General features: G+C 46.6%; 3 protein-coding genes and 2 long non-coding RNA genes across 5 annotated transcripts; all 5 read left to right on the plus strand.

Moving 5' to 3' along the window:
• The first annotated feature begins 802 nt into the window (after nt 1-802).
• On the plus strand, nt 803-4,770 carry LOC127331635 (uncharacterized). Its single transcript, XM_051357809.1, has 3 exons — nt 803-1,358; nt 1,442-3,205; nt 3,263-4,770. The coding sequence occupies exons 1-3, from the start codon at nt 803-805 to the stop codon at nt 4,768-4,770; spliced, it is 3,828 nt and encodes a 1,275-aa protein (XP_051213769.1).
• A 582-nt stretch (nt 4,771-5,352) lies between these two features.
• Nucleotides 5,353-7,395, plus strand: LOC127294246 (uncharacterized). Its single transcript, XR_011755716.1, has 3 exons — nt 5,353-5,766; nt 6,233-6,848; nt 6,952-7,395. It is a non-coding gene; the product is annotated as an uncharacterized lncRNA (long non-coding RNA).
• A 153-nt stretch (nt 7,396-7,548) lies between these two features.
• LOC127331642 (uncharacterized) lies at nt 7,549-8,832 on the plus strand. Its single transcript, XM_051357818.2, has one exon. The coding sequence runs from the start codon at nt 7,549-7,551 to the stop codon at nt 8,830-8,832; it is 1,284 nt and encodes a 427-aa protein (XP_051213778.2).
• A 451-nt stretch (nt 8,833-9,283) lies between these two features.
• On the plus strand, nt 9,284-10,081 carry LOC127331650 (ATP-dependent DNA helicase PIF1-like). Its single transcript, XM_051357828.2, has one exon. The coding sequence runs from the start codon at nt 9,284-9,286 to the stop codon at nt 10,079-10,081; it is 798 nt and encodes a 265-aa protein (XP_051213788.2).
• Nucleotides 10,082-11,060: 979 nt separating this feature from the next.
• Nucleotides 11,061-13,076, plus strand: LOC127294238 (uncharacterized). Its single transcript, XR_011755717.1, has 3 exons — nt 11,061-11,514; nt 11,981-12,596; nt 12,700-13,076. It is a non-coding gene; the product is annotated as an uncharacterized lncRNA (long non-coding RNA).
• Nucleotides 13,077-13,701: the final 625 nt, after the last annotated feature.

Raw genomic sequence — 13,701 nt, forward strand, 5'->3', positions numbered from 1 at the left:
AAAGCTGGCCATAATCAACATTGATATCTTCTAAATTTTAAAATTAGAAAGTTAACATATACAGGATCTGCATAAAATTATTAAGAGAACACATCTTCTTGTAGCATCTCTGCATAGTACAAAAAGGTATAATAAGCTAATAAAACTTTCGCCAGTTTTCCTTGTTGCGAGTATTTGGTTCGGTAAAATTCGTTACACCACAATATGAAAAATTTCTCCCAGTGACCAATACTCAGTTAGATACAATGGTCAGTTGGTAACTCGGTCCCTATTACATTAGTACGTGCGTGCGTGTCTTCTCCAAGCATTTTTTAGTTGCCTCATGGAAAAAATATGAGTACCACGATCAATAATGTGACATAGGAGCATCACCTTGTAGCCTACAATAACCTAGCCCCACAACACCTCTCAATAAAAGAGGCCACATGCACGATGTGAGGATAGTACAACATTACTTGCAAGACTACATCACATCAACAATCTTAATTTACCACCTTACCATCAGTCAAAGCTGGAACCTATCTGAGTTAGCATAATTTCAGCAAATTGGTAGTACGCACATCCTGAAGCCAGAACCGGACTGCGAACACTGTCATGCCAAGAAATTTGAGCGTGAGACCGACGGTTTCTGTTGTAGAAACGGAAATATAAAGCTAGCTGAACCAGAGCCTATCCCGGAGCTGATGAGGCTATGGTCTAGCGCGGATGCAGACTCTAGGCATTTTCGGGAGAGATACGATTCTTCAACGGCCACTTCTCATTCACAACTCTCGGCGTCAGCCTAGACAACAGCTGCACCAACATGAGGTCCGGGGTGTACACATTCCGTGCGCAAGGCAAATTATACCACAACATGCATTCCTTCGGGCCAAACTCTCGCCCGGAACATCTACAACTCTACTTCTACGATGATGATCCTAGCCTGATACATCGCAACGAAGCCACCAAGGACCTGGACCAAGAGGTCGTTCGGAAGGTTGTGGACATACTAAGAGGAAACCCCTACTCCGAGCAGTTTAGGAGTTTGGGCGCCTACAAGGACAACCTCGAGAACTACCGTATAGAACTGAACACCGACAAGAAGCTAGACCAACGGAGATATAATTTACCGGTGTCGTCCGAGGTGGCTGCAATCTGGGTCGAGGGGAGCGACCTAGCAAATAGATTCAAGCGCAACATTATCCTCTACGGTGACAACAACGAGAGGCATAGTATACAGGCCACACAAGGATGCTATGACCCGCTCTCGTACCCCCTTTTTTTCCCCAAGGGGGAGCTCGGCTGGCATCCAAATCTCCCTAAACGTGATACGCCTTGGCACGTCGCGCAGAAGTCAAGAGAGGACCGTGACGATGAAGGTTCGGCTGTTCAAGACACTTCTGCATTTTTTGACTATCCTTTTCGTATTTTGCCTAACCTTGTTTTTATGTCTTGCACATAGATGGAGGTGGCCATATATGTGTCTCCGTCAGGGATTACTACTGTTACCGACTACAAACGCGTCCGGCTATATTCAACCCCATACTACATGGCCGGCGTCTGTTCCAACAGTTTGCGGTTGACATGTACATAAAGATTGAGGGTTGCAGGTTGAATTGGTTCAGGGAGCACCAGTCGGAGATACGTGCCGATCTATACAAAGGCATTGTGGATAGCATCACAGCCGGAGAGACTAGCGCAAGCGCTGTAGGCACAAGGATTGTTCTCCCATGGAAGTTCCAGGGGTGCTTCCGAGACATGAAGCGCAGGCATATGGACGCCATGGCGTTGGTGCAGACGTACGGCAAGCCTGACATCTTTCTGACGATGACCTGCAACCCTAACTGGCAGGAGATACATGATGCACTGCTTCCAGGACAAACCCCACAGGACCGACCAGACATTGTGGTTCGAGTGTTTAGGGCCAAGCTGGAGACGATGAAAGAGATGCTGACCAAGAAGCATATCCTGGGCGTTGTGAAGGCCTACGTCTACGTGGTCGAGTTCCAGAAGAGGGGCCTCCCGCGTGCCCATTTTCTATTGATCATGGATTCAAAATATAAGCTCATTGTGCCAGAGCAGTATGACCGCGTTATATCCGCTGAGCTACCGGACAAGAATAAGTACCCGGAGCTATACACCATGGTCGTGAAGCATATGATGTACGGCCCATGTGGTGTCTTAAAGCCAAGCAACGTGTGCATGCAAGATGGGTCGTGCAAGTGTAGGTACCCTCGGGCGTTCAACGACACCACCGTACAGGGGAAGGACTCATATCCCATTTATCGGAGACGGAAGGACGACCGTTGTGCAAAGGTCCGAGGCCAAACGCTAGATAATAGATGGGTTGTGCCTTACAACCCATACCTCTTGCGGATGTTTGACTGCCACATCAACGTGGAGGTGTGCTCCAGCATAAAGGCCGTCAAGTACCTATATAAGTACGTGTACAAGGGCCACGATCAGACTTCGTTCAATATCGAGAAGCCCGACGCCGAAGGTAACATAGACGAGATCAAGAGATTCGTTGACGCAAGGTGGGTTACTCCACCGGAGGCCATGTGGAGGATATTCGGCTTCAAGCTCTGTGAGAACCACCCGTCGGTCCTACCGCTGCCGCTTCATCTCGAAAATATGCAAATGGTCACGTTCAAAGCGGGAGACAACCTAAACGACGTCGCCGCCAGACAAAACCCATCCATGCTGACGGAGTATTTCGTGGCTAACGAGAAGCACGCGTGGGCTAGAGATATTCTTTACAAAGATTTTCCGAGAAGATTCACATGGCAAAAAGCAAAGTACTGGAAAGAAAGGGACAAGGGTCAACAAGTAGGCCGAATCGTATCAGCCCATCCTGCCGAGGGGGACAGATACTTTCTAAGGGTGCTTCTAAATCACGTACCAGGATCAAGGTCCTTCGAAGATCTCAAAACAGTGGACGGTGTGCTATGTGATAGCTTTCGTGAGGCCGCCGAGAGGAGGGGTCTCATCGAGGCCGACAACACGCTCGACGAGTGTCTTACTGAGTCGGAGCAGTTCGCCATGCCAGCCTCACTAAGGAGGCTCTTCGCAACGATCTTGGTATTCTGCGAGCCTAGAGATGTGCGCGGCCTTTGGGATAGACACCTTGAGGCGATGTCCGATGACTACCGGCGCGAACACACATGCCCAAAAACAGTGGAACAGAAGGTGTTGCTTGATATCAGGGGCATGCTGCAGTCCATGGGCAAAGACATAAAATAGTTCCCTCTACCGGACATCGACGATACCTATGACAACACAGAGGGCGAGGCCAGGGAGGTCATTGAGGAAACCAATATCCAAGTAGACAAGGAAGACGCTTCTCTAGCGACATCACTAAACCACGAGCAGAGGCTTGCCTATGACGAAATACTAGCGGCGGTTGATGGCGGAGATGGGGGCGTATTCTTCGTGGATGGCCCAGGAGGCACAGGGAAGACCTACCTTTACAGGGCACTGCTCGCTAGGGTTCGAGGCGAGAGAAAGATCGCGCTGGCCACAGCGACGTCAGGAGTCGCCGCTTCCATCATGCCAGGAGGCAGGACAGCCCACTCGAGGTTCAAGATCCCACTAAACCTTGAAGAAGGAAAATCATGCAGCTTCACTAAACAGAGTGGGACAGCGAAGCTCCTGAGGATGGCTTCACTCATTCTATGGGACGAGGCAACCATGACAAAACGGCAGGCAATTGAGGCGTTAGACAGAAGCATGCGAGACATCATGGAATGCCCAAACCGACCTTTCGGGGGCAAGACTGTCGTGTTTGGTGGGGACTTCAGGCAGGTGCTTCCTGTAGTGAGGAAAGGGTCACGGGGTCAGATAATCGACGCAAGTCTGCGGAGCTCAAACCTCTGGAAGGGCATGCGCCAGCTAAGGCTCGTCAAGAACATGAGGGCACAAAGCGACAAGTGGTTCGCGGATTACCTCCTGAGGGTGGGTAACGGCACCGAGGAAACCGACGATGACGGAAACATCCGGCTTCCCGAAGATATATGTGTGTCATCTACAGGCAATGACATAGCAGATATAAAGAAACTGATCGACCACGTGTTCCCTGCCCTAGAACACAACATGGAAAATCCTAATTACATGACTTCTCGAGCGATCCTCTCCACAAGAAACGACAACGTCGATGGAATAAACATGCACATGATTGAGCGTTTTCAGGGCGAGGAGAGGATCTACTATAGCTTCGATAGCGCGGAGGATGATCCACACGGCTACTATCCTCAAGAGTTCCTGAATGACCTAACTCCTAATGGGCTTCCCCCGCACGCACTTAAACTGAAGATAAATTGCCCTATTATACTGTTGAGGAATATCGACCCAGCTAACGGGCTATGTAACGGCACGAGGCTTGTGGTCCGTGGGTTCCAGAGTAACGCCATCGACGCAGAGATCGTCGTGGGGCAGCATGCAGGAGAGAGGGTGTTTCTTCCTCGGATACCTCTATGCCCATCCGACAATGACATGTTCCCGTTCAGATTCAAGAGGAAGCAGTTCCCCATCAGGCTCAGCTTTGCCATGACAATCAACAAGGCACAAGGCCAGACCATCCCAACTGTAGGCGTGTACCTACCGGAGCCGGTGTTTTCTCATGGCCAGCTCTACGTCGCCTTGTCCAGAGCCACCGCGAAAAGTAACATCAAGATTCTCGCCATCAAGGACGATGGAAAGGACAAAACCAAGAATTCAAAGAAAAGAAAAAGAACCGAGTCCTTAGTAACCACCACTTTGAACATAGTCTACAAGGAAGTTCTTAACATTTGAAGATTTGAGCAGCTTTCAAAATGTAATGGTTGTGAAGTGTTGCTAAATACTATAATATTTGTGCTGTCTTGCCACATCTCCTTATCCCACAATTTATTTTTCTTAGTGTTAATTTACTTATGTTCAAAATGACTCCGAAAATTATGCATGTAAAGAAGGAAATATGATAGTCAAAATAAGGCAACATAGCATATTGTTTTTTATGCAGAAGTTTTATGCAGAAGTAACTAATTGATTCAGTTTGTATTTTCGGTTATACATGCATGTTTTGTTTTAAGCAAAAAAAAATTCAACTAAGTGAAGGCAATGTATACACAATGAAATGGAAAAGCAACCAGTAACTATTAGTGAGTAAATTCAGTAGCAACTTACTTTTCAAATTTAAAATTATTGAAAAAAATCTCATCTATTCTGGTGCAGAACTAAAAATAAATCGAGTAAAGGAATTCCAAATTATTGCATCATAGCAAAGTAAGCTATAACAATCAGGGGCACAACACCTGCGGAGCGGACAGGGATCAGGTGACATGCATACAGCATGTCACGCTGGAACATGCACCCTCCCAGATGCCATCCAATCCCCATCCAAAGGCTAAGAATGATCCAAGGCAAAAAGGGGAGGAAGTCAACACGAACCCAGGCGCGCATGTTCCAGTTTCGCAGGAAGAAATCGAGCGGGGAAAACGGAGGCTTCGCGCCAGGGTCCGAGGCCGCCGCCGCCGCTGCCGATCCCCGCGGACGCCGAGCGCCCCGCCGCCGCCCGAGCGCCGCCGCTGCCGATCCCGGCTCGGCCGAGTGCCCCGCTGCCGATCCCGGCTCGGCCGAGCGCCCCGCTGCCGATCCCGCCGCCGCCGAGCGCACCCGCCGTCGAGCACCGCTGCTGCCCGCCGCGGAGCTCCCCCACCACGGAGGAGACTCACCACCGCGCCGCCTCCGTGGAGGAGAGGCGGCACCGCGCCGCCATTGAACCGGGCCATCGCGGAGGAACTGTATCAGGTTCCCCTCATTTTTTTTCTTTAGATTCTTTTGCTGCTGTGCTTTGAGCAATTTGATGGAATTGGTAGTTGACCTCTGGTCCATATTAATGTATTCAAGTGGAATTAGACAAAAATTAGTTCATATCACAATCTTGATAGAAAGAGCACACCTGATTCCGTTCCCCATGTTATCTACTCTATATCTACACCTGATTCTTTTATGGATCCACTAAACTATAGTTTTCATTTACGTAATAGACTAACTTATTTGAGAAAATGCCCAGCCAATACAGCTGGAAAAAAAGACTCTCAATCTAGTTTAATAGATCACCAGCTCTTGGTTGCACCTGCAAAATTATGAATAGAAAGATTTCTGAATTACACTTGCAGCTTAGTACATCATATTTTAGCGAAAGACTGAATGAATGGCACAAGGTGGGCACAGAACATGAATATAGAAATAACCTCTCAATCTGCTTTAATAGATTCAGCAGCTCTTGCTGTAACCTGCATGGAGAATTACAGTTTGAGGAGGAGCGCATGGTGATAGGTGATCCTTTGACCAAAACGGTTTCATGTAGTTGCGGGATGTTCAATAGGACAGGAATCTTGTGTGCCCATGGTCTAAAAGTGCTTGATTTGATGAACATAAAGACATTGCCGGCACATTATGTCTTGAAAAGGTGGACTAGAGAAGCTCGCAATGGAAGTATACAAGATAGAGAAGGAAACACCGTGCTAGAAAATCCAAAAATGGAAGCTGAACTTCGATACAAGGATTTGTCTCATAAATTTCACAAAATAGCACAACAGGCAGCCAACTCTCCACAATGTTGTTTTCTACTTGATAATGCACTTGATTCCGTTGCTCCGCATATACATGATTTACTCAATGCATCCACTAGTGCCATGAATGAACTATGTAAAGACAAAGAGAATGTTGACCCAAATGTGCAGCAAGTAGATGAGATGCTTAGATCTGCACGGCTGAAGAAAAAAGAGGTTCCGTCAAAGAATTTAAGGAGAAAGAAAACTTGGTTGGACAAATTACTCAAGGGGAAGCACAGAGTAAGTAAAGGATCAACAAAACAGGGAGAGAAGGTATGTTGCAATTGGTACATGATATGTTCTTATTGCTCATTTGTAAACTAATTTCTTCATTAGCAATAACAAAAGAACTAATTACAGTAATTTTTGTTCTCAGCCACAAAAGAAGAAGGATGGTGTGCAAAAAAAGGAAAATGATGGTGTGCAGCCTCAAGTAGAAGTGGAGAAGTATGACAACAACAAAGAAGTAAATTTGGTGCTTCAAGAGTGCAATAATATTACAAGCTTCACCCAACTCTTGACGGCTAACCTTGATAATCTGTTCTAGCATGAAACTTGTTACATAATATTTTGTACATGGTGCTGATGATGAACATTATCTGATCTAGCATGGAACTTATTAGATAGTATTTTGGACATAGTTAACTATAGTAGTATGGGGTTAACTATATTTTGTGGCCTAAGTGTACACGTGAAGTGGCCGATTCGTGGAGAATTTGAAATGGCCGTTTTGTGGCCTAATCTGTTCTGGTATGGGATTAACTATATTATTTTGTGGCCTAAGTGTACAAGCAAGTGGTACTGAATTTGTATTGTTAAATTACTGCTATTTTACTATTTAGAAATGTCTCAAAATTAACTTATACAAATCTAGCAAAGTATACTGTTTGTAGTACGTATATTTCCAGTATACTGTTTGTAGTACATACTATTCAGAAATATTGTTTTGCAATGTTTAAAACTCTTAAGTAAAATGTTCTGTGCTGTTTATACTGTTCAAAACTGGGAGGAGATACATGATGCACTGCTTCCAGGACAAACCCCACAGGACCGACCAGACATTGTGGTTCGAGTGTTTAGGGCCAAGCTGGAGACGATGAAAGAGATGCTGACCAAGAAGCATATCCTGGGCGTTGTGAAGGCCTACGTCTACGTGGTCGAGTTCCAGAAGAGGGGCCTCCCGCATGCCCATTTTCTATTGATCATGGATTCAAAATATAAGCTCATTGTGCCAGAGCAGTATGACCGCGTTATATCCGCTGAGCTACCGGACAAGAATAAGTACCCGGAGCTATACACCATGGTCGTGAAGCATATGATGTACGGCCCATGTTGTGTCTTAAAGCCAAGCAACGTGTGCATGCAAGATGGGTCGTGCAAGTGTAGGTACCCTCGGGCGTTCAACGACACCACCGTACAGGGGAAGGACTCATATCCCATTTATCGGAGACGGAAGGACGACCGTTGTGCAAAGGTCCGAGGCCAAACGCTAGATAATAGATGGGTTGTGCCTTACAACCCATACCTCTTGCGGATGTTTGACTGCCACATCAACGTGGAGGTGTGCTCCAGCATAAAGGCCGTCAAGTACCTATATAAGTACGTGTACAAGGGCCACGATCAGACTTCGTTCAATATCGAGAAGCCCGACGCCGAAGGTAACATAGACGAGATCAAGAGATTCGTTGACGCAAGGTGGGTTACTCCACCGGAGGCCATGTGGAGGATATTCGGCTTCAAGCTCTGTGAGAACCACCCGTCGGTCCTACCGCTGCCGCTTCATCTCGAAAATATGCAAATGGTCACGTTCAAAGCGGGAGACAACCTAAACGACGTCGCCGCCAGACAAAACCCATCCATGCTGACGGAGTATTTCGTGGCTAACGAGAAGCACGCGTGGGCTAGAGATATTCTTTACAAAGATTTTCCGAGAAGATTCACATGGCAAAAAGCAAAGTACTGGAAAGAAAGGGACAAGGGTCAACAAGTAGGCCGAATCGTATCAGCCCATCCTGCCGAGGGGGACAGATACTTTCTAAGGGTGCTTCTAAATCACGTACCAGGATCAAGGTCCTTCGAAGATCTCAAAACAGTGGACGGTGTGCTATGTGATAGCTTTCGTGAGGCCGCCGAGAGGAGGGGTCTCATCGAGGCCGACAACACGCTCGACGAGTGTCTGTCTGAGTCGGAGCAGTTCGCCATGCCAGCCTCACTAAGGAGGCTCTTCGCAACGATCTTGGTATTCTCGCGAGCCTAGAGATGTGCGCGGCCTTTGGGATAGACACCTTGAGGCGATGTCCGATGACTACCGGCGCGAACACACATGCCCAAAAACAGTGGAACAGAAGGTGTTGCTTGATATCAGGGGCATGCTGCAGTCCATGGGCAAAGACATAAAATAGTTCCCTCTACCGGACATCGACGATACCTATGACAACACAGAGGGCGAGGCCAGGGAGGTCATTGAGGAAACCAATATCCAAGTAGACAAGGAAGACGCTTCTCTAGCGACATCACTAAACCACGAGCAGAGGCTTGCCTATGACGAAATACTAGCGGCGGTTGATGGCGGAGATGGGGGCGTATTCTTCGTGGATGGCCCAGGAGGCACGGGAAGACCTACCTTTACAGTGGCAATCGCTCGCTAGGGTTCGAGGCGAGAGAAAGATCGCGCCGGCCACGCGACGTCAGGAGTCGCCGCTTCCATCATGCCAGGAGGCAGGACAGCCCACTCGAGGTTCAAGATCCCACTAAACCTTGAAGAAGGAAAATCATGCAGCTTCACTAAACAGAGTGGGACAGCGAAGCTCCTGAGGATGGCTTCACTCATTCTATGGGACGAGGCAACCATGACAAAACGGCAGGCAATTGAGGCGTTAGACAGAAGCATGCGAGACATCATGGAATGCCCAAACCGACCTTTCGGGGGCAAGACTGTCGTGTTTGGTGGGGACTTCAGGCAGGTGCTTCCTGTAGTGAGGAAAGGGTCACGGGGTCAGATAATCGACGCAAGTCTGCGGAGCTCAAACCTCTGGAAGGGCATGCGCCAGCTAAGGCTCGTCAAGAACATGAGGGCACAAAGCGACAAGTTGTTCGCGGATTACCTCCTGAGGGTGGGTAACGGCACCGAGGAAACCGACGATGACGGAAACATCCGGCTTCCCGAAGATATATGTGTGTCATCTACAGGCAATGACACAGCAGATATAAAGAAACTGATCGACCACGTGTTCCCTGCCCTAGAACACAACATGGAAAATCCTAATTACATGACTTCTCGAGCGATCCTCTCCACAAGAAACGACAACGTCGATGGAATAAACATGCACATGATTGAGCGTTTTCAGGGCGAGGAGAGGATCTACTATAGCTTCGATAGCGCGGAGGATGATCCACACGGCTACTATCCTCAAGAGTTCCTGAATGACCTAACTCCTAATGGGCTTCCCCCGCACGCACTTAAACTGAAGATAAATTGCCCTATTATACTGTTGAGGCCCAGCTAACGGGCTATGTAACGGCACGAGGCTTGTGGTCCGTGGGTTCCAGAGTAACGCCATCGACGCAGAGATCGTCGTGGGGCAGCATGCAGGAGAGAGGGTGTTTCTTCCTCGGATACCTCTATGCCCATCCGACAATGACATGTTCCCGTTCGTATTCAAGAGGAAGCGGTTCCCCATCGTGCTCAGCTTTGCCATGACAATCAACAAGGCACAAGGCCGAGACCATCCCAACTGTAGGCGTGTACCTACCGGAGCCGGTGTTTTCTCATGGCCAGCTCTACGTCGCCTTGTCCAGAGCCACCGCGAAAAGTAACATCAAGATTCTCGCCATCAAGGACGATGGAAAGGACAAAACCAAGAATTCAAAGAAAAGAAAAAGAACCGAGTCCTTAGTAACCACCACTTTGAACATAGTCTACAAGGAAGTTCTTAACATTTGAAGATTTGAGCAGCTTTCAAAATGTAATGGTTGTGAAGTGTTGCTAAATACTATAATATTTGTGCTGTCTTGCCACATCTCCTTATCCCACAATTTATTTTTCTTAGTGTTAATTTACTTATGTTCAAAATGACTCCGAAAATTATGCATGTAAAGAAGGAAATATGATAGTCAAAATAAGGCAACATAGCATATTGTTTTTTATGCAGAAGTTTTATGCAGAAGTAACTAATTGATTCAGTTTGTATTTTCGGTTATACATGCATGTTTTGTTTTAAGCAAAAAAAAATTCAACTAAGTGAAGGCAATGTATACACAATGAAATGGAAAAGCAACCAGTAACTATTAGTGAGTAAATTCAGTAGCAACTTACTTTTCAAATTTAAAATTATTGAAAAAAATCTCATCTATTCTGGTGCAGAACTAAAAATAAATCGAGTAAAGGAATTCCAAATTATTGCATCATAGCAAAGTAAGCTATAACAATCAGGGGCACAACACCTGCGGAGCGGACAGGGATCAGGTGACATGCATACAGCATGTCACGCTGGAACATGCACCCTCCCAGATGCCATCCAATCCCCATCCAAAGGCTAAGAATGATCCAAGGCAAAAAGGGGAGGAAGTCAACACGAACCCAGGCGCGCATGTTCCAGTTTCGCAGGAAGAAATCGAGCGGGGAAAACGGAGGCTTCGCGCCAGGGTCCGAGGCCGCCGCCGCCGCTGCCGATCCCCGCGGACGCCGAGCGCCCCGCCGCCGCCCGAGCGCCGCCGCTGCCGATCCCGGCTCGGCCGAGTGCCCCGCTGCCGATCCCGGCTCGGCCGAGCGCCCCGCTGCCGATCCCGCCGCCGCCGAGCGCACCCGCCGTCGAGCACCGCTGCTGCCCGCCGCGGAGCTCCCCCACCACGGAGGAGACTCACCACCGCGCCGCCTCCGTGGAGGAGAGGCGGCACCGCGCCGCCATTGAACCGGGCCATCGCGGAGGAACTGTATCAGGTTCCCCTCATATTTTTTCTTTAGATTCTTTTGCTGCTGTGCTTTGAGCAATTTGATGGAATTGGTAGTTGACCTCTGGTCCATATTAATGTATTCAAGTGGAATTAGACAAAAATTAGTTCATATCACAATCTTGATAGAAAGAGCACACCTGATTCCGTTCCCCATGTTATCTACTCTATATCTACACCTGATTCTTTTATGGATCCACTAAACTATAGTTTTCATTTACGTAATAGACTAATTTATTTGAGAAAATGCCCAGCCAATACAGCTGGAAAAAAAGACTCTCAATCTAGTTTAATAGATCACCAGCTCTTGGTTGCACCTGCAAAATTATGAATAGAAAGATTTCTGAATTACACTTGCAGCTTAGTACATCATATTTTAGCGAAAGACTGAATGAATGGCACAAGGTGGGCACAGAACATGAATATAGAAATAACCTCTCAATCTGCTTTAATAGATTCAGCAGCTCTTGCTGTAACCTGCATGGAGAATTACAGTTTGAGGAGGAGCGCATGGTGATAGGTGATCCTTTGACCAAAACGGTTTCATGTAGTTGCGGGATGTTCAATAGGACAGGAATCTTGTGTGCCCATGGTCTAAAAGTGCTTGATTTGATGAACATAAAGACATTGCCGGCACATTATGTCTTGAAAAGGTGGACTAGAGAAGCTCGCAATGGAAGTATACAAGATAGAGAAGGAAACACCGTGCTAGAAAATCCAAAAATGGAAGCTGAACTTCGATGCAAGGATTTGTCTCATAAATTTCACAAAATAGCACAACAGGCAGCCAACTCTCCACAATGTTGTTTTCTACTTGATAATGCACTTGATTCCGTTGCTCCGCATATACATGATTTACTCAATGCATCCACTAGTGCCATGAATGAACTATGTAAAGACAAAGAGAATGTTGACCCAAATGTGCAGCAAGTAGATGAGATGCTTAGATCTGCACGGCTGAAGAAAAAAGAGGTTCCGTCAAAGAATTTAAGGAGAAAGAAAACTTGGTTGGACAAATTACTCAAGGGGAAGCACAGAGTAAGTAAAGGATCAACAAAACAGGGAGAGAAGGTATGTTGCAATTGGTACATGATATGTTCTTATTGCTCATTTGTAAACTAATTTCTTCATTAGCAATAACAAAAGAACTAATTACAGTAATTTTTGTTCTCAGCCACAAAAGAAGAAGGATGGTGTGCAAAAAAAGGAAAATGATGGTGTGCAGCCTCAAGTAGAAGTGGAGAAGTATGACAACAACAAAGAAGTAAATTTGGTGCTTCAAGAGTGCAATAATATTACAAGCTTCACCCAACTCTTGACGGCTAACCTTGATAATCTGTTCTAGCATGAAACTTGTTACATAATATTTTGTACATGGTGCTGATGATGAACATTATCTGATCTAGCATGGAACTTATTAGATAGTATTTTGGACATAGTTAACTATAGTAGTATGGGGTTAACTATATTTTGTGGCCTAAGTGTACACGTGAAGTGGCCGATTCGTGGAGAATTTGAAATGGCCGTTTTGTGGCCTAATCTGTTCTGGTATGGGATTAACTATATTATTTTGTGGCCTAAGTGTACAAGCAAGTGGTACTGAATTTGTATTGTTAAATTACTGCTATTTTACTATTTAGAAATGTCTCAAAATTAACTTATACAAATCTAGCAAAGTATACTGTTTGTAGTACGTATATTTCCAGTATACTGTTTGTAGTACATACTATTCAGAAATATTGTTTTGCAATGTTTAAAACAATGAATCAGACGAACAGATGGCGGCGCTGCAGGGCCGGCGCTGGTGGTCGGATCCGGAAGAGGCAAGCAGCTGCTCTACCTCGTGGCTATGGCAGCGTTTTCAGCGGGATAGACCCGAAAATGCTGGGCGAAGCTTGCCAGAGGCGGCCGACGGAGCACACGGCGCGGTGACGTCGACGTCCGTTGTGAGTTGCCGGAGAATTTTGGGCGTTATGTCAAGGCCTTGCTGCTTAACCCTCAGAAGCATCTCATTCTCCAAAGCACATACTTGATCCAAGATGACAACTAACAATCAGTTACGCACTAGCACATAGCAAGTTGACCTGCAAGTTGATAGATGCTACACTGATTCAGCTTATCAGAAAGTAGCAGATACATAAAACACTCTGATTCGCATATCAAAATGAAGTGTACT

This window comes from Lolium perenne, chromosome 1 (genome assembly GCF_019359855.2).
Source record: "Lolium perenne isolate Kyuss_39 chromosome 1, Kyuss_2.0, whole genome shotgun sequence".
NCBI lineage: Eukaryota > Viridiplantae > Streptophyta > Magnoliopsida > Poales > Poaceae > Lolium > Lolium perenne.